At 51.9% G+C, this 24,527-nt stretch overlaps 1 protein-coding gene across 13 annotated transcripts in view; it reads left to right on the forward strand.

Annotated features, from left to right (window-relative positions):
• The window catches only part of SSBP3 (single stranded DNA binding protein 3), a 181,949-nt gene extending 161,718 nt beyond the window's left edge, over positions 1-20,231 (forward strand). For 6 of the 13 annotated variants that reach the window (XM_005543284.5, XM_005543282.5, XM_015435549.4 and 3 more), the window contains 9 exons: positions 4,414-4,502; positions 5,503-5,551; positions 6,178-6,213; positions 6,734-6,788; positions 8,429-8,499; positions 16,892-16,970; positions 17,242-17,270; positions 17,363-17,464; positions 18,548-20,231. In XM_005543284.5, coding sequence (XP_005543341.1) covers positions 4,414-4,502; positions 5,503-5,551; positions 6,178-6,213; positions 6,734-6,788; positions 8,429-8,499; positions 16,892-16,970; positions 17,242-17,270; positions 17,363-17,464; positions 18,548-18,577 — 540 coding nt within the window. In that variant the 3' untranslated portion in view covers positions 18,578-20,231. The remainder of the gene's footprint in view (positions 1-4,413; positions 4,503-5,502; positions 5,552-6,177; positions 6,214-6,733; positions 6,789-8,428; positions 8,500-16,891; positions 16,971-17,241; positions 17,271-17,362; positions 17,465-18,547) is intronic. The other 7 variants (XM_005543286.5, XM_005543283.5, XM_005543287.5 and 4 more) reach the window with 3 other exon arrangements.
• Positions 20,232-24,527: the final 4,296 nt, after the last annotated feature.

Genomic DNA, 24,527 nt, shown 5'->3' on the forward strand with positions numbered 1-24,527 from the left:
CTGGTTTGTCTGCATTTGAGAGTTCAGATGAAGGAGAGAATCCACAGCCCCTGGGACGATCTTGTGCCGCCCCCATCTCCTGGGGCTGATCCAGGGCCAATGCAAGCTCAGTGACACTGAGCAGAGGCCCCCAAAAGAGAGGGGTAGGTCATTAATCCTGGTCCTGAGCACCCCGGGCTGGTGAGGAAGGAAAAGGGCCCCTTGAGGAACTTAACTCTGGTGGCCCCTGGGGGGTGTCCTGCATGAGATGGCCAGGCCCCCACTGCCCAGAAAATGGCCTGGACAGCCTCAAGTCCACTGTGGTAGGTGAGTCCTAAAGACTAGGAGAGCTATCCCCTAAGGTAATTACAGCATTGGGTGGTCCCCCTCTCTTATCTGCCTCCTACAAGATGCTTGGCTAAGAATGCAGACTCTGGGGGCTGGCAGATCCAGGTTTAAACATAGTGGGCACCTCAAAAGCCTTTCTGAGGATGTGGCAGGAGGGAGCAGCAGTCACCACCTCCAGGCTCCAGCCCCAGCCAGCTGCTTGGTCCTTTCTCCCTGTGGACCCGGCGGAGTACAGAGCTGAGACAGTGGTCGGGGCGCCTGCACTGTTGCTGAGTGTGGATTAGGCCCTCTGCCCAGGGTCTGGGGCACCCAAATGGGGACTAGGGTGAGGGGTTAGGGAAGACAGGCCCCTGTGAATGTGTCCAGCCCCACAGCTGCACTGGAGGCTCCTTTCCTCTGCCCAGCCGCCCCTGCCCCTGCAGAGTGGTGCCGATGGCAGAGGGATATCTGGTTGGTAACTGACCCTTGCACGGCTTCACCGTCATCACCTCCAGCCATGTGGTGCTGCAGGCAGGCAGGAGCTGGCCAAAGAGGGAGCCCATTTCTACTGAGTCTGAACTTCTAGGCGTTCCTGCCCTATGTGAGAAAACTTCACTGCAAACCAGATTTCAGCCTGCTACTTGCTCCTGACATCTCTGTGGCCTTGGACACGTCTCTGGCTTTCTGGGCCTCCAAGTTGTCATCTGTGAAATGATGAGGTGCAAGTGGCCCTTCAGGGTCTCTGCCTCTATAGGCGGCGGGACTGGTGGAGAAGCTCCCTCTAGGAAGCTGCCATGCCAACTCTTGGAGAGGCTGGGCGGGGCCAGGAGCGACAGGATAGTGCACTCGGAACCTCCCAGCTCAGAGCTGCGTTCTGCGTGTCAGGAGGGCTTTATGGAGTGAGCGCCTACCTGTCGTCTCCTCTCACCCCACTCCATGCTGAGACATCCCAGGCTTCCGCTCTTGCTGTGAGGTGCAGGCCTTTCTCCTGGAGGGAGAGGCGGCTGCAGTCCTGGAAAAGAACTCCATCTGGAAGACTTCTAGTCAGCTGGCCTGTACACAGAGTGGGGAGAAGGCCTGGGGAGGTGGCAAGCTGCTTGTCCTGGAGCAGCAGGTGGGGAGATGAGGCTGAGATTTGTAGAGGGGATTAGAAAAGGCCCTTTGAGACCCGAGCTTCTGCGATGCTGTGGTAGCATTAAGGGCTTTGGTGTTTGTTCTGCTGCTGACATCCCAAATCAGTGCACACCTCCTGGGGCTTACGGGGCACTTCAGAACCATTGTTTCATTTGATCCACTGGAGACCTGCAAGGTTGGAAACACATGGGGCTCTTTGTCCCCATTTTGTAGACAAGGCAGCAGAGCAGAGGGGATTGTGGCTCTAAAGCCAGAGCCATGCTGCAGGGCTTTGCCCCAGCTCAGCCACTCACAGCTGCACGGTGGGGTCATCATTCTTCCTCTCTACCTCAGTTTTCTGGTCTCTGAAGTGGGTGGAGGAAAGGGGTCATTGTGACAATTAATTGTAGGCAGTGCACACACAGTCTGTGGTACATCTGGGCATGGAGTCAGCACTGTTGTCATTTGGTAATCTGCCCATCGTCACCAGCAGGCAGCCAAACCAAGGCCAGCCTTCCTGTGTTCTGACCTCCGGTCTCGAGTTCTGCTCTTTACCCCATGGTAGAGTGGGCTTGGCCCCAGCACATTCCCCCAAGGCTGCCACTGTTTGCTTGAAGCCGGTGCCCTGAGCAGCTGCAGGGTGAGGCAGGCCCTGCCCTCTCTGGCTCTGGGTCTGGCTCTTTGTCAGCCAGCCTAGTATTGTTCCTGTGATCCTCTGCATTTTGTCTAGACATTCTTCTAGACTCCAAGCCCCTCAGTGGCTGAGCAAGCGGAGCAGGTGGCCCCAGGATGGTGAGATTTGGGAGATGATCCCTGGATGCAGAATCCACCATCAGCCCGATATTGGCTTTGTGTGTGTCAGCTCCAGGTCTCCGTCTTCCCATTCTGTCCCCCTTCCCACCCGCCTCCCACCAGTTGCTTGGCTAAGCAGGCAGAATCTGGGGACCGGCAGATCTGGGTTTAAATCCTAGCTGTGCATTTGCTCACTGCAACTTGAGGCAAAACTTTCTCCCTCAGACCTTCAGTCTCCTCTTCTGTAAAGTGGGAACAATACCAGCCTCCTGGAGTTTTCATACAGATCAAACGAGAGACTACAGAAAGTATGTCATGCACTCCGTAAAGGGCAGTGAATGCTGGCTGTTCCTTTGCCATCAAAATTCCAGCAACCTACTTCAAGTTCTCCTACAAGTGCAGAGCTTAAGCTGCAGCCAGACTCCCTTTGGTCTCCATGCATTCCCTTCTTCAGTCCTTCATTGATTGCTTCAGTGTCGGCGTAGTGAGCACCAGTCTGTGCCACTGGGTGCATGGGGCGGGAGGCTATGATCATCAAGGCACAGCCCCACCTTCAGAAGGCACTTGGAGTCCACTAGGAGAGATGGGAGATGGACAGACACGTGGCCATGATCAGAACCCAGTGTGGCATGGTGGCAGGGGAGGGAGGTTAGAAGGCATTGTGGGAGTAACGGATGGAGTAGTCAGCCCCAAGGGGTGGAGTGTCAGGAGGGCTTCCTAGAGGAGCTGCTGTTGGAGCAGAGTATTGGAGGACAAGTAGGAGCCTGCCATGAGGGGAGCAGGGAAGCGAGGCATGTATGACTGTAGGGAAAATGACACTTGGAGAGAGGGTCACAGGCAACACTGGCCTGGTTATATAGCAAGAGATGCACGCGGTAAGAGGCCTGGTGCCTGTGACCCACCCCGCTGTGCCTCAGTAGGCCATCCTGAGCTGAATCTGGACTGCTGCGACTTCGTGCGTTCTGTGTAGACTTCTCTCTCAAACATTGGCTGGGCACAGTGGCTCACACCTGTACTCCCAAAACTTTGTGGGGCTGAAGCGGGAGGATCACTTGAGCCCTGGAGTTCGAGACCAGCCTGGGCAATAAAGTGAGACCCCACCTCTACAAAAAAATTTAAAAATTAGCTGGGCAAGCCAGGCATGGTGGCTCACGCCTGTAATCCCAGCACTTTGGGAGACCGAGGTAGGTGGATCCTGAGGTAAGGAGTTCGAGACCAGCCTGGCCAACATGGTGAAACCCGTCTCTACTAAAAATACAAAAATTAACCTGGCAAGGTCGTGAGTGCCTGTAATCCCAGCTACTTGGGAGGCCAAGTAATGAGAATCGCTTGAACCTGGGAGGTGGAGGTTGCAGTGAGCTGAGATTGTGCCATTGCACTCCTGCCTGGGCAACAAGAGCGAGACTTCATCTCAAAAAAAAAAAAATCAAAAATTAGCTGGGCATGGTGGTGCATGACTGTAGTCCCAACTACATGAGAGGCTCAGGTGGGAGGATTGCTTCAGCCCAGGAGGTCAAGGCTGCAGTGAGCTCTCATTGCACTGCTGCACTCCAGCCTAGGCAACAGAGCGAGATGCTATCTCAAAAAACAAAAAAACCACACACACGTAATGATGATCCGTCTGAGTGCAGAAATGGGGTTTTCTCCAGCTTCCCAGCATCATGTCTGTGGAGGGCCTCTGATGCTGACACATGGGGGGGGTAGGACTATGACCCAGACCTGGGGCAGGTTGGGGTGTCTGTATGTGCTGGGCCTGGGCCTGCACCAGCCCCGGACAGGCTTCTCAGGAGTGTCTGCTCACATCCACATTGACACCCACCCCTCGCCTCTCTGTCTCCTCACCCCAGAGCCTCTTAGTGGGTTCCAAGACCAAGTCCATCCCCTCTTACCTGCCTGAGCCCATGGGGAAGGTACAGGATGACATCGTGGGAGCCCAGAGACGGCAGCAGCTTGCTGGATACCCACATGTTTTTGAAAACTTCATCTTGAAAGCTCCTGAAAATGCATTGAATGTTGTGACTGTCCCTCTGTGCTGGCTTGTCATTGTGGTCCCTGTGACTTGGTTCCCACCCACCCCACCGTTTTTGAAAGAATGTATTATTTTTTCTCATCGATCTTTTCACAGACTAACCCTCTCACTATGTTTTGTCTGTTTGTTTCTCCTCCCTCCTCCTCTCTCTGGTTCCCTTCTCCTTCTCATAGACTGACCCTTGGTTATCGTTGCAGAATTATGGCAGCGGCATGAGACCACCACCCAACTCCCTCGGCCCCGCCATGCCCGGGATTAACATGTAAGGCAAAAACGACCTGGCCAGTAACTCGGCCCACGTCTCCCCCCCTCTCTGCTGGCACCCTGGGAGACTCATGATAAGGGGTCATTGCTGGCACCTCTCTGGATCTCAGTCTCCTCCTCGGTAATATGAGGATATTGATGATCCTGGTGATGAGAGCTCAGCCTCATAGAGTGCCTCTGTGTGCCAGGCACAGTTCAGGCATGCTTCGTGCATCAGCTTGCCTCATCTTCATGATTACCCTATGCCGTGATTACTTTTATTTTTTTTTGAGACTGAGTCTCACTCTATTGCCGAGGCTGGAGTACAGTGGCACAGTCTTGGCCCACTGCAATCTCCCCTCCCGGGTTCAAGCGATTCTCCTGCCTCAGCCTCGTGAGGAGCTGGTAGTACAGGCTCCCATCAACATGCCTGGCCAATTTTTGTATTTTTAGTTGAGACGGGGTTTCACCATGTTGGCCAGGGTGGTCTCGAACTCCTGACCTCAAATGGTCTGCCCGCCTCGGCCTCCCAAAGTGCTAGGTGTGAGCCACCGCGCCCGGCCTGATGCGGTCATTATTATACCCCCCTTACAGATGAGGTCACCAAGGCACAGAAAGGTGAAGTAACTTGCGCAGGCTCACGTACCTTTCAGTGGCAGGGTCAAGAGTTGAACCCCTGGACAGTTCAGCCACTGTTCTCTAGTGCATTTGTGATCTTTAACCCCGTTGTGAGAATGTGGATTCCCTTCCTAGGAAAATGTACATGGAGAGGGAATTTTACATATTTTATATCTAATTTTATATATTTTGTAAAGTTTACCTGTAATTTAAAGCAATTCATAGATTTCCATCCATGAAGTTACCCATTACTGCCCCGAGCCAGAAGGCTGTAAACCCCAGGGCTGTAGGAAGGACTTCCTGTTGGTTATTTCAGCCCTTTCCTTCTGCCCTTGCTGCCTCCACCCCTTGGAGTTTACAGCACCTTTTTCATTGTTCACATCTCTTTCTCCCTCTCCCAGGGGCCCGGGAGCTGGCAGACCCTGGCCCAATCCTAACAGTGCTAACTCAGTGAGTACCTAGGTCAGGTGGGGTGGCGTTTGTCAGGGGAGGGGTTCTGGGTGCAGGGGAGCTACTGTCCCTAGGTGTAGGTGTCACGGGGAAGGGGAGATGCAGCGGGACTCTCCTGATGCTTCTAGGGAGAAGGCCGTGTGGAGATGGAGGCCTGGCAGTAATGTGCAGGGGTCAGCAAGGGCTCCACCCCTGCGCTGAAGGAGTAAGCTAAGAACCTGGGCTCAGAGAGTACTGTTCAGAGTGGAGGCCCCTACCTCCTCCCCAGCAGGGCTGGAAGGTGCGGGTAAGGGGCTCAGCACAGGCAGTGGAGTGAAGGCCAGAGGAATGTGGGGTAAAGCTGTTTACTGTCCTCTCAAACCGGAGGGCCTCCTATGTCTTCCCTGTGTCTGTGGCTCCCTCCCAGGACTGGGGAGTAAGAGACCAGGGTCTCAGGGTCAGTTCGATATAGCAGAGAGAACTGGGCTTCAGCCATGTCCCAGCCCTCCCAGGGGAACCAAGCAGGTGGCCAGCTCACTGGGTGGCGATGTCTTTCCTGTGAAGAGTGGGTCGTGTCCTCAGGGAGGTGTGGCAGCTGAGGGCACTCAGTGACTCTGACGCGGGGCTCCCTGACATCTTGTTTTTAGATTCCATACTCCTCCTCATCACCTGGTACCTATGTGGTAAGTGTGTGGGTTTGGGGCCTTGTGTTGTCTAGCCACGTGGGACTGAGTGTGCAAGAGAACTGCTCTGGGGTCCCCGTTTCTTTCCCTTTCACACACTCTTCTGAGCAGAGGTTCTAACCTGCTAGAACTTGCTGTCAATATTCAGTCATCTGTACGGACCCAAGGTGGCCCAGAAATCCCCAAACCAGACCTGGGGGTGGAATTGCCTTCTGGGGAGCTGACCAGTGGGCCCCCCGGCGTCCACTGCTGGCCTCTCCACGGGGCATGCCTGTGAGCACATAATGCAGTTACACACACCCACAGGGGCCTCTTGGTCTGAAGAAAGGTACGGGGGACATCCAAGTCCCCTTCTCAAGCTTAAGTACTTTGTCCCTGAGTGAGCACTGGGGGTGTAGCAAGATGAACAGCGGCTGGGCCCGGGGTGAGCAGTTGTTGCTGACCAGGGAGGGAGGATGCTGGCCCCTCCCCACGTTCGTCACCACTATTGGCGTCTGATGTCAGTTTTTCTCATCTTCAGGGACCCCCTGGTGGTGGCGGCCCTCCAGGAACACCCATTATGCCCAGTCCCGCAGGTAAGAGTGCTTGAGGGGAAAGCGGAGGGTCTGGTGGTGGGGGCGGGGCATGTTGCCAGAGAGTCCTGGAGGGAGGGCACTGTTGCAGAGCCAAAGCTTACCAGCCACTCCTTCCTGAGCAGCACATCTTCCACTGGGCATTTAGGGGGCAGGAGTCCCTTGATGACGCTAACCTACTCCTCTTCTCTGATGCTGCTGCATAAAGGACAGGGCTGAGCAGAGCAGTCCAGGAACGGGTTCTCATTGTCCTTGAACCCCTCTTGTTGGGAAGAACCCCGTTCGGGGTGGGCATTTCCCCAGATGACTCAAAAAGGGGCTTTGGAGTTCTGACATCCTGGGACCAGGATTCTGAGGCATGCTACCTTTCGAGTTTCCATAGCTCCTGGCTTCTGGTCCTCTATATAGGAGATCCCTTCTCCCCTTTTTGCTTTTTTGAGGCGGAGTCTTGCTCTGTCACCCAGGCTGGAGTGCAATGGCGTAATCTCGGCTCACTGCAACCACCACCTCCCGGGCTCAAGCAATTCTCCTATCTCAGCCTCCCGAGTAGCTGGGATTACAGACATGCACCACCATGCCCAGCTAATTTTTGTATTTTTAGTAAAGATAGGGTTTCACCATGTTACCCAGACTGGCCTTGAACTCCTGACCTCAGGTGATCCACCCGCCTCAGCCTCCCAAAGTCCTGGGATTACAGGCGTGAGCCACCGCACCCGGTCCTCCCTGTTTCTTTAAACAAAAGAGGGCATGCGTGCACACACGTGGGCATGTGTGCGCGCACACACACACACACACACACACACACACAGCATCACAGTTATGTTTCTTTCCCAGCTAAGAATAGCATACCAGCCAGCTAGAAGGAATTCAACATACGATCCTTACCCACCCCAAAAATAAAAAGTGAGAGGTAGCTGGATTTCTGCCCAAGAATTACGGTGCCTGCTCCTGATAGAAACGTTTTAGCTGGAGACTTTTTTGGCTAATTGGGGAAATGGAGGGGACTCTCCCCCGCCCCCTCCCCTCCTCGGCTCCCCATAGCAGGGAAGCTGCTCGGCTGCAGGGGTGGAGCTGGCCGCAGCCGGGATCCTGGGCTCCCGCTCCGGCTGTCTCTTTCTGCTGCTGCATTTTGATGAGCTGCATGACCTACATTCCGACTGGGCCACATGCACCCACTCCATATGTGAATGCGTCTCCAGCCCCATCCCTGCCTCTCCCTCCTGCCCCATCAGCCTGGCAGGGTGGCCTCTGGGTAATTTGCCACATTTCCCTCTCCCTGATTTGATTAAAACCACTTTGTAGGGGGGTGGGGGGAGAGCACAGGTCGTGGTTCTGCTGCCCCCATGTTGTCCCAGGCAGTGTCTGGGGACCAGATTTGGTGTAGGGTGGGGAGACAAGAGTTTGAACCTGTAATCCTCCTGTGCCGTGTCCACACTGCTGGGGTTGAGTGGTTTTCACAGTTGAATTTTCTGTGATTAAAAACTTTGTGAATCTTCATTAAATACAAATTAGCCAGAAAATGGTGGTACTTAGAGGAAATTTTAGGTGATAAAATACAAAGGAATGAGTTCAAGTGCCATGAGTTTGTTTTAATTAAGAAACGAATTAATCACCCCGACTTGTGGGTTTCCACTGTTCTACAGATTCAACAAATTCCAGTGACAACATCTACACAATGATTAATCCGGTGCCGCCTGGAGGCAGCCGGTCCAACGTAAGTCTGCTTTCTAATAATTTACATATCAGACACCATAACAAATCATAATTAACTTCATCAGCTGAGGGGAAAGCAAGTTTAATTGATTTCAGCCATTTGTTACCAAAGATGAATAAAATAAACCGTCAGAAAAGTGATTAACTCTTGGGCAACTCAGTTCCCATTTCATAGGCAGCAGGGGATGGGAGAGGAAGGGGTGGGACGATAGCCACCCTCTGGTTAGAGCCAGGGCGCGGGCTGTGCTGCTGGGACTTGCCACCTCCTGCCGTGCCGGTGGGGGAAGGGCCAGACTGCAGGTGGGGTCTGGCCTGGTCTCTGCCCAGCTGAGTGACTATGCTGGCCTGGGCAATCCTCCTCCTCCTGGGCCTGTTCCTGGGGCTGCGGAGCTGAGGGTGGAGCCAGCAGCAAAGGGACACGGCTCGCTGGGGGACCTGCCTCCCTGTGCTGCTGCCAGGAGCTCTGGAACTCCAATACCTGGCAGCTTCTTTGCCTCAGAGTTGCAGCCCTTGGGTGATGTTGCAGCTCACATTTCCCCATTTCTGATTCCTTCTTGCCCCACTTCCTCCTGTGTCTCCTGCACCCACTGGGTGGGACTTGGTTAGTCAGCTGCAGCCTGTCTCCTCACCCAGCAGGAGTTCCCTGAGGACAGGGCCTGATCTGCTTCCCCTCCACAGGCAACCCTTCCATTCCAATTCCTTCCCTTCCTCCTCCATGCAGGCCTCAGGTGAACCTGTTCAGCCTTGTCCCTCCAGGAGCTCAGGGTCTGGAAAGAAGGTCTATGGACTATAGAGCCAAAGAGTGGGCCTGGGGCCTCAAATTGCGAGGCTTTGGCCTGGTTGAGGGGGTGGGGCCTTTTGGGGCACTCTGGTTTTGTTGGCTCTGTTCCTGAGGTGACACCCGGATCACCCCCACGTGTTAAACCCCAAACGTGGGCTGCCCCGTGCTGGATATTGCCTACATTTTCTCTCCCAGCAGCCCTCTGAGGGAGGGTCTCTGGCCTGCCTCCTTCGTCAGGGTCCTCACTGGTGTGACCAAGCATCTGGCTTTTAACACTAAAAGCCATACATCCTGAGGAATCCCAGGACACAAAAAGTCATGGGTTTTGTCAGTGATGCAGAAGGTTGGGTGGAAAGTATAAAACCCACACAGAGGGATGACAACACTGTTTCTAGCATCGGATGGAAATGGTGTAGACGATCTGCCTCGAGTGGTCACTGTCGCCATGTTTCCTGACATGGATGCTGGCATCAGGACTTGTGATTCACCATGGATCACATCACTCAGGCTGCAACTCCATGCACTGCAGTCATGCACGTTGGCAGCACCCGCCTAGGAGTCTGCTACAGATTCAGTGTTGGGCTTTTTGTCTAGATGGGGCTGGTTTCAGTCTTGACATCGTGAATGTTGTGACCGTATTTCCTAAGAGTTCAGATGATGAAAATGAGAACGGTGACAATGCCAGCACCAGCGTGACCCAGACATCACTGGGAAATAAGTTTAAATGACCATGTGACTTTAATGACAGATGCAAGGACACAACTGGATTAGGGAGGAAAGAATCCAAACAGAATGTACTGCGCGGTGTGCAGAAAAGAATGTGGGATTGGGCTTGTGGAGAAGGGGAGGTGGAGGCGCATTGGACATTGAGTCTCAAGTCTGAGGCATATCTTTCTAAATCAAGATTTTTTTGACCTCCAAAGAGACAGCAGTTCTCAGTCAAAATCAGCGGTTGCGGAATTAGCTTGGGCATGCTCCTTGAATGGGCACCATTATCATCTTGTTCCCTTGATTGCACCACAAACCAAGGTTACATTTCCTGATTTGGAGGCTACAAACTAAAAGTCCTGTGTGTGAACCAAAGGGAAGAGGGACTTTCGGTAACAGATGCATTGCCTCTTTACAGTAGTGCTGACCCTGTCTGATCCTTCCAACAGTCATGCTTCCGAGAGCATTAAAGGTGTGCCTCGAGTCACGGCAATAGGTTTCCACTAGCTCTTAGGTATGTTGATTTGAAAACTGGAGTTTCAAATCATCTCGATTTCTGTGAAGATCTTAGTGAAGCCACTGAAGACGTAAGAGATTGTTGTTCTCTTGTCCAAATACAACCTAGACTTTGCTCATTTATCTACATATTTGGCAGACAGTACACAGTTAATTTGAGCAAATTTCATTTAGTCCATAAGCTTCTTACCAATGAAAATGAAAACATCTTACCTGCTAAATGTTCACACCTTGTGCCCAACGCTGCCACAAAGGGGTGTAATTTGCTTACCTGTGATACCAGCTTTCATAATGAAAGTTTTGGGTCACTTTTCAATTTCCTCAAAACATGCTGAAGCACTTAATGAGATCTTTGACTTTACAGACAGGAGAATGCCTCAGACATTTCCACGAGATGACTATCATTGCTGGCCATAGAAAAGATGTTAAAATGTTGGCTTGCCGTGGAAACTGCTATTTTTTAAAGTGCGAGACAAGAAGGATGTCCTTCTCTAATTTGGAAATGCATTGAGATGAGAATGGAAAAAGGAATTACAATAAAATAGAGGCCAGGCACGGTGGCTCATGCCTGTAATCTGAATACTTTGGGAGGCCAAGGTGGGAGGATCACTTAAAGCCACGAATTCAAGACCAACGTGGATAACAAAGCGACACATCCTCACCATCTCAGCAACAAAAAAATAAAAATAAAAAATAAATACATAGGCTGGGTACGGTGGCTCACACCTGTAATCCCAGGACTTTAGGAGGCCGAGGTAATCAGATCACTTGGGGTTCGTCAGGAGTTCAAGACCAGCCTGGCCAACATAGTAACACCATGTCTACTAAAAATACAAAAATTAGCTAGGTGTGGTAGTGCATGTCTGTAGTACTAGCCACTCGGGAGGCTGAGGCAGGAGAATCGCTTGAGCCCAGGAGGTGGAGGTTGCAGTGAGCCAAGATCACGCCACTGCACTCCAGCCTGGGTGACAGAGTGAGACTCGGTTTCAAAAAGAAAAAACATAAATACATAAAAAATAAAATAGAAATGTATATACTGTTTCGCCAGTACTGTCTGATGCTCCTTAAGAAGCCCCAAGGAGCCTAGATAGGGCTAGCCAGCCACACTTGGATCGTTGGGTATCACGGGGAGGGGGCCACAAAAACTCATGCAGCAGAAATAATGACCCATTTAATGCTTGAGAACTCAAAAAATGTCACCAGAAAAGGCAGTCAAGTTAAACAGGACTTTCTCAATTTCTTCATTAAGACTGTAACATATTTGGAATCCAGCTTGGGTTTTGCAACTTCAGATTACCTCTGTGCTTTAAAATCAGTTTTTATAATTTAATTTAGAACATCATCTAGTGTGCTTTGGAGTGTTAAAAAATGATGAATATCTGGCCAGGCATGGTGGCTCACGCCTGTAATCCCAGCACTTTGGGAGACCGAGGTGAGAGGATCACTTGAGGTCAGGAGTTCCAGCTTGACCAACATGGTGTAACCCCGTCTCTACTAAAAATATGAAAATTAGCCAGGCGTGGTAGCTGGTGCCTGTAATCCCAGCTACTCGGGAGGCTGAAGCAGGAGAATCGCTTGAACCCGGGAGGTGGAGGTTGCAGTGAGCTGAGATTGCAACGCTGCACTCCAGCCTGGGTGACAGAGTGAGACTCCGTCTTGGGGGGAAAAAAAAAATAGCAGGCATGGTGGCACACGCCTGTAGTCCCAGCTACTCAGGAGGCTGAGTCAGGAGAATCGCTTGAACCTGGGAGGTGGAGGTTGTAGTGAGCAGAGATTGTGCCATTGCACTCCAGCCTGGGCAGCAGAGCGAGACTCTGTCTCCAAAAAAAAAAAAAAAAAAAAAAAAAAAAGGTGGGCATCTTAGACAGGGATAGCCCATCTGATGAATTACAGATGTAAAGGCCTGATTGACAAGCAGCTGGTCCACCAAAGCCAGCCCCTGGACAAAAATGGATGGGCATCTTTGGAGAGCTGGACGTGAATTCCTACAAGTCCCAAAACCTGTGCTTATAAGTAAAACCCAAAGTACTTTGTGTGCAAGGGTTGTGTGGAGAGGATATTTAGTTTGGTGTTATCGTGTTAGGTTGACCAGGAGTCAGTGTAACATGGGCTTTAAATAAACAGAGTGACAAGTCAAATGGGTTTTAAGTTTGACTTTATTCAGTTTTACCAGTGCATTTAAAAGAAAGATGTTCTAAGCTGGGTGCAGTGGTGTATGCCTGTAGTCAGCTACGTGGGAGGCTGAAGCAAGAGGATTGTTTGAGCCTAGGAATTTAAGGCTGCAGTGAGCCATGATCATGCCACTGCACTCCAGCCTGGATGACAGAGCCAGACTCCATCTTTTTTTTTTTTTTTTTTTTTTTTTTTTAAAAGATGTCCTAAAGGCTATAAAGGCTTTAGGCAATTCAGAGACCAATGGGAAAGGAAGCAGAGCAGAATGTTCTAATGTATCCTGGGGCAGAAAGAAACATTTTTCATTTAAATATTAGTAATGTTCGTTTCATTAATCCTGTTGTGTTTATGTGTGTTTGTTTATTTAGAGATAGGGTCTCTGTCACAGTCATGACTCACTGCAGCTTCAGCATCTGGGGCTCAAGGGATCCCTCCCACCACAGCCTCCTGAGTAGCTGGGACTACAGGCACGTGCCACCACACCCAGCTAATTTTATTTGTTGTTGTAGAGATGAAGTCTCACTATGTTGCCCCTAATTTGTTGTTGTAGAGATGAGGTCTCACTATGTTGCCCAGGATGTTCTTGAACTGCTGGGCTCAGGAGATCCTCCTGCCTCAGCCTCCCAAAGGGATTACAGGTGTGAGCCACCACGCTTGGCTTATGTTTTATTTTTTAAAAACATAAATAATAAGCGAGCCTGTAGTCCCAGCTACTCAGGAGGCTGAGGCAGTGGATGGATCACTTGAGCATACTCTAGCTTGGGTGACAGAGCAAGTCCTCATCTCTAAAAAATAAAATAATTAATGTAACATAGCCTGTCAAATTTAAGTATTCCAATAAAAAGTTATTTCTCTATCAGAGGACAGAAACGTTATAAAAATATTAATATTTTTTTCTCATACATATCAATCATTTAACTAGTCCACCTTCTAATTGCTACTAATTGCTGCTGTTAACTAGTTCCTATTGTTGTTTACATAATAGCATTAATATAATGGAAAAGTAGATAATACAGAATAAATGATACTGAGACAACTGAATATCCACATGCGGACAAATGAGATTGAACTGTGTCTTTACAGCAGCACACAAAAGTTAAAGTAGATTATGGGGGGCCGGGCACGGTGGCTCACACCTATAATCCTAGCACTTTGGGAGGCTGAAACAGGTGGATCATTTGAGGTCAGGAGCTCGAGACCAGCTTGGCCAACGTGGGAAACCCCGTCTCTACTAAAAATACAAAATTAGCCGGGTATGGTGGCGTGTGCCTGTAGTCCCAGCTATTCGGGAGGCTGACGCATGAGAATTGCTTGAACCCAGGAGGCGGAGGTTGCAGTGAGCCAAGATCACGCCACTGCACTCCAGCCTGGCTGACAGAGTGAGACCCCATCTCAAAAATAAATTAAAAAATAATAAAAAATAAAAGTAGACCATAGATCTCAATGTTAGAGCTAAAACTCCAAAACACTTGAAGTAAACACAGGAGTAAATCTTCATGACCTGAGTTAAGCGAAGCCTTCTTAGACGCAAGCCCAAAAGCACAAGTAGCAAAAGAAAAAAGTAGACAAACTGGACTTCATAGGAGATGAAGATTTGTGCTTCAGAGGTGTCAAGGAAGTAAAAAGACAAACCACAGAATGGAGAAAATATTGGCAAATCAGGTATCTGATAAGGGACTTGAATTCAAAATACGTAACTCTGAGAAAAACTCAGTAACAACCTAATTTAAAAATGGACACGGATATAAATGAACATTTCTCCAAAAATTACAAATAGCTAGTAAGTACATGAGAGGATGCTCAGCATCGTTAGTCATTAGGAAATGCAAATCAAAACCACAGTGAGATAGCACTTCACACCCACTAGGACGACTGTAGTAAAAAAGACAGATAATGACTGGTGTTGGCGAGGGCGTGGAAGCAGTGGAACTCTCAGAGCTGCTGGTGGGAATGTAAAATGGCATAGCTGCTTTTTTAAACAGCTTCACGTTTCCTTGAAAGATCAGACAGCCTAGTGATGTCCACTGTGATATGAGAATTGGGTTACCCTATGACCCAGCAGTTCTCCTAGGGATCTGCCCAAGAGAAATGAAAACATATGTCCACACGGCAGCTGGTACATCAGTGTCATTAGTGTCAGAATAGCCAAACAGTGAAAACAACCTGAACGTTCCCTCCGCTGATGAATGGATCAATGAAATGTGGTACATCCATACGATGGACTACTTTTTGTTCATAGGAAGGAATCAAGTACTGATTCATGTGACAACACTGATGAACCTTGAAAACATGCTAAGTGAAAGAAAGCAGGTACAAAAGCTCACACGATTCTGTGTATATGACATGTCCAGGATAGGCAAATCCGTGGAGACGGAAAGTAGATTAGTGTTTGCCTGGGGCCGGGGATTGGAGGGGGATGGAAATGACTGCAGTCGGGTACAGGATTTCTTTCTGAGGTTATGGAAACGTTCAAAATTGGTTGTGGTGATGGTTGCACAACCCTGTAAATATACTGAAAACCACTGAATTTTACACTTTACATGGATCAGTTGTATGCCATGTGAATTATATCTCAATAAAACTGTTAAGATAATACACAGAAAGTATACAATAATACGTCATTTTGAAGAACTACCAGTTTCTTAATACATTGATGTTAATGACATATTCATGTTATGGTAATGACATACATATGCATAATTCTGTATTATCATGTTTGGGGATTTTTGGGGTCTGGCATGGCTGTGTCCTGGGTTGACTCCCTAGAAAGCTGGTTACTTTCATCCTCCCATCACTTGGGTTAATAAGCATGAAATTTGTTGCTAGATGGCAAAATGTTCCCAAAAGCCTGTGAGCTGCTTTGGTGGGGGGTCCACTGGAGAGGGAAGGATGCGCCGCCCTTCCCCCAGTCTGGGTAGGCACAGGGAAGCAGCTCATACCCTAGCTGTGCCTCTGCAGCCTGGTCACAGCCTTACCCCTTGCACCCCTGCTCATGTGGGACCCCTGCCTAGAGTGACTTCCGCGATGGGCTCTGCCTGCCCAGATTTTACCCCTCAATTTTGTCGATGCTCTCTTCCTCCTCCAGGCAGCCGGTTCTGATTTCTCTGCCTTGCTCTGAAGCCGCAGCTGTACTTTGCAGCTGTCTTTGGAAGTCAGCATCTCTGTCCTCCTGTGGGGCAGTTGGGTATCCATGAGCTGCTCCTCTGGGCTGGGGCTCAGGTGTGACTCAGCTCTGCGTCTGCGGTGCCCAATCCCGGCCAGGTGCCAAAACAGCCCTCCATTCCACCACCTCCACTCCCTTCCCACTAGATGCAGATCCAGTCTGCATCACAGGGCCCTGGCGCTCCAGGCTGGGCTCAGCCACCCCTCCCCAGCCCTGTGACTCGTGGCTGTGGGATGTGACCTTTCTGGCCTTCCTTTCCGAGATGGGTTTGATAGTTCCAGATAGGCCTGCGGGTGGGTAGAATCGACTCTTATCTCTGAGTCCCCATCTGCCACACCATCAGTTCTGCATGGGAGCCTCATTAGTGACCTCCCACCACCATCCCACAGTCCCAGGATGCCATGCAGTCCCTCCTAGGCCAGTGCCCTAGCTCCCTCTTCCCCCCCACTCATCAAACCCCACCTCTTCTTACCGCCCAGCCCTAGGAAACATTCATTTCTAACTTCTTCCTTTTGTTAGCTTGGAGAGGGCCAGCACGATGGCTCTAGGCCTGCTGCCAGGTTCCAGTCCCAGCTCCTCCACTTCCAGCCACTGGGACCTCAAGCAAAGTGTTTGCTCTCAGTGCTTGTTTCCTCACCCGTGAAGTGGGGATGGGAAGCACTGGTGTTTTGGTCCCTGGCCTGACACGGTCGGAGAGCTGTCCACATGTATCTCTGGGGAACCACACCCTCCACACGGGGGATGGAGGGGGCCCTGTGGTGGGATCTGAGAGGCTCAGATTGAAAGCTGCCTCTGCGCGGAGCTGGGTGGCAGCGGGCCAGTCCCTCTCCCTCACTTGGGTCATTGGAATGAGCACCTCTGCCCTGCAGCTCGGAGGGCTGAGGTGAGGAGCCTGGCCCAGCTGCCAGGCAGGACATGTCCGAGTGTGAGCAGAGCCTGCTGGAGCAGGGGTTCCTCAGGGCCAGGACTCTGGCATGGCTGTAGCTCCCTGCTTGTGAGGGGTGCAGAGGGCCTGGGCCCGCTGAGCTGCCATGCCCTGTGCTTCTTCCCCAGTTCCCGATGGGTCCCGGCTCGGACGGTCCGATGGGCGGCATGGGCGGCATGGAGCCACACCACATGAATGGATCGTTAGGTGAGCGGCCCCTGCCCTCACCATGCCCCACCCTGCCGGGGCAACCAGCTGTGTGCCTCAGCTCCTGGCTCAGCTGGGCTTGGTACACAGCCCTGGCCTGCCTTGGCTGGGCACACAGGAAGATCCTGAGAGGGATGCCACACAGAAAGTCCTCCGCACAGTGTGGGACTGGGATGGAAGGGCTTAGAGGCCCGAGGAGCCCAGGGATGAGGGGGGACCCCTCTGTGGAAGAGCAAGCAAGAAACTGAATTGGATTATTTTTTCTTTCCAGGGTCAGGCGACATAGACGGACTTCCAAAAGTGAGTGTGCACTCGGTCTCCCTGGTGGCGCCCCATCTGTGTGGGCAGGTTGTTGGGGACACAGGCGCTCACCTCCTCTCCTCTTTCTACAGAATTCTCCTAACAACATAAGTGGCATTAGCAATCCTCCAGGCACCCCTCGAGATGACGGCGAGCTAGGAGGGAACTTCCTCCACTCCTTTCAGAACGACAATGTAAGCCTCGCCCCCTGCCCGCTGCTCTTGTCCCCACGGCCTGGACTCTTACCTAATAAGTTGCGAGCTACAGAGCCGGGCCGCAGCCTGCCAGCTGAGCTGGTGACCATGTTATGGGCTTTCCACCTCAGTTATTTTTTTAGCAGAAGTGTGCAGCCTTGACGCTGCCCCGAGACTGCCTGCTGGTGGGGCCTTCTGGAGGCAGCTCGGTGCAGGCTGGATGCCTCTGGCACTAATTAAGCTGATACGGCCGGGAGAGCCTGGGCTGAGGGAGTTGGAGCAGTATTGCCCCACAGGTCCATTTCCATCTGTCCAGTGGGAAAAGGTTCATGCAGCCCGTGATTTTCAGGGCTCTCAACACAGAGCGGGGTTGGCTGGCTGCTTTTCTGTAGTGGGCTTCTGTGTGCATTCTCATTTGAAGAAACAGTGTTATGATTAAGCAGTTTTCAAGAACCCGAGACTGCCAACCCAGGCAACACGGCGAAACCTCATCTCTACACAAAAATACAAAAATCAGCCGGGTGTAGTGTCGCATGCCTGTAGTCCCAGCTACTTAGGCTAAGGCGGGAGAATTGCTTGAGCCCAGGAGGTTGAGGCTGCTGTGAGCCTTGATCGCACCACTGCCTGAGTGACAGAGTGAGACCCTGTCTCAAAAACAAAAACAGAAAGAATCCCAGACTGGCCCCACCCCAGGGCACCCTGGCTGTGCTCTGGCTCGTCAAAGCCCAGTTCCCTGCAGTCTGGAGGCCTGCACTGGGCAAGGGGCAGGGGCTGTGACTGCCTTTGGAGAGAAGAGGTTGACTCAGACAAGGGCAGGAGCAGGGGAGGCACCGTCAGCTGCCATTGTTCCCAACAGAAGGTCAGGCTGGCACTGAGAAGTGGCTCTTAGCTCCCACCTCCTGACCCTTACCCTGCCTTGCCGGCCCCCTGCGCACTCCATGCCACCATGCACCCCTCAGCCCAACCACAGCCCCAAATGAGCCCTGCTCAGTTCTGTGCAGTCAAACCAGGCTCTTGGCACCTCGGTGTGTCAGCGGCCTCCCCACAATCCTCACCCCCTCCTTCTCTGCTTCTCCCTTCCAGTATTCTCCAAGCATGACGATGAGTGTGTGATCCCCCCTTCTCCGAGACGCTGAGAGAGCGGGCATTGCAGGCGGGAAGATGCCAGAAATTATGCAAGAAGTGAGGTGTCATTATCCAGGAGCTGGTGGGGAGGGCATCTCCCTGCTCCCCTCAACCCCTTCCCACCCCATCCACGCCCCCCACCTTTCCCAATTTTAGTTTCATGCAATAAAAAGGCCGAACTTTTTATTCCATAAAACATGAAGGACAAAACTCAAAAATGTATTTCAAGTCAGTGACCAGAAAAATCGCACCCCTTGCCCTTTCCCCAAAGGACCTTTTCCGTACACGACACTTTTTTGTTTTGTTTTTTGTTTGGGGTTTTACCGTTGGGATTTTTTTATTTGTTTTCAGGGGGGGTTTTTTGGGGAAAATTTTTTAAATGGAAGCTTCTAGCAAGCCCCCCACCCCAATCAACCTCTATGCTTTCTTCTTAAAAAAAAAAAAAAAAAAAAAAAAAAGGAAAACCAGAAGCCCTGCTGTCTGTCTGTCCCCAAGCCCTTCCACCAGAAACGCTAGTCTAGGTGTGAGAGCCCACATTGTCTGTAGCCATCAAAAATAATAATAATAAACTGGACAGTTTACAATCGGTGGTTTCTTTCAAAAGGCCTTTTTTGGAAAGAAGAAAAGGCAGTCACCGTTTTCCATTTGGGGTTTTGGTTTGTGCAACAGGCAGGGGAGGAGCGGGAACGCGTTTGTTCTAGCTTGATTTCTACGGCAACGGCAGCGGCACGCTTGGACCTCAGAACCCAGCACCCTCATCCTGTGGCCAGAGGGGCCGGACCACCGGCCCCTTTCAGGATTCCACCACAGCCCAGCCCGTCGCCGTGACCCGGTGGCATGCACTGTTCCCAGGATGCCTTCCTCCTCCTCTCCTGGACCTCCCAGCCCCTCCTCCGCCCCCACCCCAGTCTTCCCAGTGAGAATCCTGCCAGCTGGGTGGTGGCCTGACGCAGAGTAGGAGAGGCTGCCACTGACAGGATGGCTATGACCTGGGACATGGAAACAGTGACCTCCACGTTCTGGTCCCGAGATCCTGGCATCAGCGTCGTCATGTGCACCGGCTGGGGGGCTCGAGTTCCGGTTTTTTCTCTTTATTCGTCCTTTCTCAAAGATGGGATACTGACCAGAATTGCTCTGTATATGCTTGGGACTGGATGGGAAGACTTTGGAGCAGCTGTGGGGGGTGGGGGGACACCAACAACCAAACAGACGTGCTGTCTCCAGTCCTGTTTTTATTTTCAAAAACCAACAAGCCCGACGGTGGAGCCTGTCCCCTCCCGGGAGGGTGCTCATGGCCCCACTCACCTCATCACCCCACAGAAACCTTTGTGTCTTGCCCTGGAAGACACCCGAATTCTTTGTACATTGACATGCCCTTCTCCTTCCTCCCTCCCCTGTAGCTGGTCTTTGTTTTACTCCCTCCCTTTCTGATCCATGTATATCATATTATGTGAGATATCATCTGCCTGAAAAAAGACTTTGTGCGGATTATTGGGAACATTGTAGCTGTTTCTGTGTTTTTTCTTACCTTGTAGTCTGGTTCTGAATTAAGAGAGGAAAAAAAAAAGTAATTATGATACATTGTAGTTTGTGTACGATATATGTTGATAACGTTTTATTAAAGGGACATCTTTTTTCCGCAGCCCTTCCTGACATGTTTGGGGAACGTGGGTTGGAGTTTATTACACTGATTACAAAATGCAAGGTGACTTGTTGGGCACAGTTTTTGTTCCTGGTGCATAACAAGATGTTTTGTGTTTGAGGCGTCTGCCTTCTTTTCCTGGGCCTGCGAGTTCTGTGTTCTTGTGGAGTCGCAATGGCCTTGGCGGAAGGTGGGTTGGGAGGGAGGGAGGTATCCGTCTTACTTTAAATATTTGGGGGCCTTCTAAAAGCCATTTTCCATTTATTGTCTTGCAAACACATTTTGGTTTGCTGGAATGTTGTTTATTTTTCTGGAAGTAGGAAAAGGTTCCTGGTGCCCTCTGTTGTCTATGAGGAGTCGCTATCAGCCAGGAGAACCACAGCCACTCCCTGCTTTCTCCCCTCAGGTGGGACTGGCTTCACCCCAGGCCCCCAACCTCAAGTGCCTGCTGTTTGCGACTGGGAGGCACAGGGAGGTTGATACATATATATATTTTTTTTTTCCTAAGGCTCCAAGGCACTGGGAGCCCTTGAAGGGTTTTGAGAGTAGTGCAGTCTACTTAGTAAATTTTGGAAAGTGTATGCTGGTGGCATCCTGGGAGATGAATCAGGTGGGGCTGGCAGGATATGGAGAGAGCCATTCCCAGATGACATTTAGGCAAGAAATGCTGAGGGCTAGGGTGAGGTAAGCCGCTATGGATGCTGACTTGCACGACTAGAAAGAACTTTCTTCTTCCCTGGAGCTCTGGGGACCTCATTCTAGGTTTGCAGCAGGAGTAGATGCCAGGGTGGGTGGGAGACAGAGGGTCCAAGCAAAGGATAGGCTTAGCCCATGTTTATAAGGCCCTTAGGGGACCAGATAGCAAATTCCCAGGTTTAAATCTTGCCTTTGCTGCAACTTGCTGTGTGGCCGTGGGCAAATTAGTTGATATTTCTGTTCTCAGTTCTCTCATCTGCAAAATGGGGGCTGACGGGCTGGCTGCCTCATGGGCTGTGAGGAGGTTAGCACCATGAAGTGCTCAGAACAGTGCCGTGCACGGACTAAGAGCAGCATGTGTTCGCTGCAAGTGATGTTGTTACTCATATGTGGGGAAAGTCCAAATGGGTGTGTTGGGGAGTAGCTGGGAGGATCTAGAAGATTCCATCTGGTCCTTCCCTCTTCACCTTGGAACAAGGTTTCCTGGGGTTTTGCTCAGCACGGACACCTTTGAACTATTGGAAAAGCACCTCCATTGGAGAGATGAAGAGACTGAGGCTGTGACTAACCTGTATCAATGGTGCTGACCCAGGGCTGGGGAAAGGAGGTTGGGAGGATGTGATATTCATTTAATACCTGTGCTCCTTGGAGCAGGAGTCAGGCACAGACAAGAGCCATGGGATTGGGGTGCCTAGCTGGAGGAAGGCAGGTCACGGGGCCCAGCCTGGGGGGAGCGCCTGCTGTGTGCTGTGCTACCCCTCAGCCTGGGGCCCCTCAGCAGCCCTGCAGTTGCCTTCATAACACAAATGGCCAGGGTGCAGGTTAGTTTGGCCTTCCTCGGGGGCAGATCTCTAAGCAAAGAACTGGTTCTTGTTCACTAAGCATTTTCATCACTGCCTGGGGCCAGACCAGAGCTCTACATGAGCCAGTGGAAAGATACTGAAATGAGCAGGAGAAAAGGAAGCGTCATGCCAGTTCTTTCACAAAAAAGGGCTTCAGGCCATCACTGAGAGGTGCCGGAGTCGGGGGCCGGACCACAGCTTTCCTGCTGGAGTCATCGCTGTCCGCAGGCACTCGATTCTAGGGGTTGGCCAGCCTAGGGGGCCAGAGCTAGGACCAGGCCTGAGACAGCGGACCCCTCACCTGCCTCCCTGCTGGGCATCCCCACTGCCCCCTACCCCAGAGCCAGGAAAGAAGAAACAAGGCAAGTCACTGACACCAGCAGCAGCACAGCCACTAAGACGCTAGGCCAGAGCAGGGCTCCAGCTGGGGGTAAGGCTGCTCAGGCTGGCTCCCTAGTGACCTGAGAAATCCCCTGCCCCAGTCTCTGCTCTCCCATGAAGTGGTACACCAGCTGTGTTCCCAAATTCCACAGACTCCAGGAGACTGAGCCCAGAACATGCCCGGGGTGCTCCAGAGGGCTCTGGCCCTGAACTGAGGGGAGCTGGGCCTCTTGGAGTTAAGGCCATGGGGCTCCCCTGGACTTGGGCAGAGTGGCTGGGCAGGGTGGGATTACACGCAGATGAGCCTTGCTCTGCCCAGCCCTGGGCTCACTGGGTATAAGCACTGGGGGCTTGGAGTTGGGGCTGGGGTTTGGAAATAAAAGACCAACGAGGGTGGGTGCTGGAAGACAGAGGTTCTGTTCTATCCTCCTCTCTATTCCCAGGGCGCCTGCGGAGCCACAGAACCTGGCATCTGGTTTCTGGAATTCAGCCATGCCCTTGATTTCCTGCCTCCATGTCAGCCCTCCAATGCCACAAAGACCATCTCACTTTTGAGCCTCCGTAGACTTCTTTCTTTCCATCCATCCACTCATGTGTTTGCTGAGCACCCCTTTTATGCCAGGGGTGGTTCTGGCACTAGGGATACAGTAGTGAACAGATACGGAAGGACGGAGATGCCGTTTGTGGAGGTGGGGCAGGCTGCGGGAAGAGCTCTGTTCTGGTGAGTTAAATTTGAGATGCTGATTTGATATCCAGTAAAGACATCAAGTAGGCAGGTGTGAACTAGAGGCATACCGTGGGAGTTGTTGCCATTTAGAGGGTCTTTAAAGTCATAAGACTGGCTGAAATCATCTAGGGAATGAATGGAGAAGAGGCTGAAGGACTGGGCCCTGAGATCTGGGGAATAGGAGCGACCCACAAAGGTGGCAGAGCAGTGAGAAGAAGACCAGGAGAGCAAGAAGAGCGAGATGCCCTGGTGACCATGAGAAGAAAAGGGGTGCAGAGAGGAGAGGGCTTCTTGCTAGTGGGGAACCCAGGTGGCTACGCCCACTGTGACTCTGGGACCAAGTCCACGCTCCTCACAGCTTCCAGGCAGCTGCAGGGCATGGAAGGGCCATGCGCACTCCTGCTTTTCCTTGTCCCTCAGCACTTCACCTCCAACTTTGCGGTACTCTGTGGATGTCTGCCCAGCCAGGGCCTTTGTTCCTGCCAGCCCCTCCTCGTTCCTACTTGCCCTTTGGAACCTAGCTCAGATGGCCCCTCCTCCTGGAAGCCTTCTGGGCCGGGATAGCGCTCTCCCTGGGTCCCCACAGCCTGGTTCAGTGTATGCCTCCCCCATCAGGCTGGGAGATCCTCTAAGCCAGGGACCATGTACAAGCCCTCTTTGTCCCCAGAATTGCCAGCACAGGTCCTGGTGCCCAGTAGGTACATGATGAGTGCTCTTGGAATAACTGGATGTTGTTGAGTAGTCGCCCCAGAATGTGCTCAGTGGCACCCCTCCCTATGGCATGCTGTCACCTGTGGGTGGGTAGGTGCCCAGGTGTGGGGAAGGAGGTGGCCTTTGTGGGTACCTGCTACTGCCAATCCAAAGGCGACTACTCTGGCCGTCTCCACCCAGTACCCCGGGAGCTCCCAGAGGGCGGGGACCACATCTCCCTCATTCTGTAACTGTCGCTCCCAGCACAACACCTGGCACACAGTAGGTGCTTATTCAATGGGCTGCCCCTAGAGGAGGTCTATGGTGAGGGACCTCAGGGCTCAATCTCCAGTCTGGACCTATTCTTGGGTTCCATCACTGGCCTACCTGGGGAGGAGGAGACCCATGGGTCTCACGTGCACACGTGCATGTGGGCACATGTCTGGGGGTGTGGTGTGTGTGTGTGGGTGGAAGTGTGACTGTGGGCATGTGCGGGAGTGTGGTGTGCGTGCATACATGTGTGTGCGCACGTGTGCGTGTGTGAGAGTGAACATGGCAGGGGCCACGTTGCTCTGACAGGCTGGCCTCTAAGGGATGGAGGTCCTGCCCTGGGCAGCAAGCCCACTCCCTGGATGTAGTCTTTGGGTATGAGGAGATGTATTCTGAGGGGAGAGGGTCCCTGGACCGGGGGGGCCTTCCAGCAGTGAAGCAGGTAGGCCTTGTGGGTCATGGACATCTGAGTGTCCATGTTAAAGAGAGACAGTCAGAGACACTCGGGTCACCTGCATGCTTTCTGAGACTTTCACCCACAGCAAAAAAGGAACCAGGGAGATGATACTGTCTAAAGTCCAAGAGGAACCTGTCCTGCTCCTTCCCAGAGCCCTGTGAGTTGTCACAGAGCCTCTGCCAAACACTTGCCCTGGGTCCAGCCTGAGCCAGCCTTGGGAGAGAACAGAGAGC

This window comes from Macaca fascicularis, chromosome 1 (assembly GCF_037993035.2).
Source record: "Macaca fascicularis isolate 582-1 chromosome 1, T2T-MFA8v1.1".
NCBI lineage: Eukaryota > Metazoa > Chordata > Mammalia > Primates > Cercopithecidae > Macaca > Macaca fascicularis.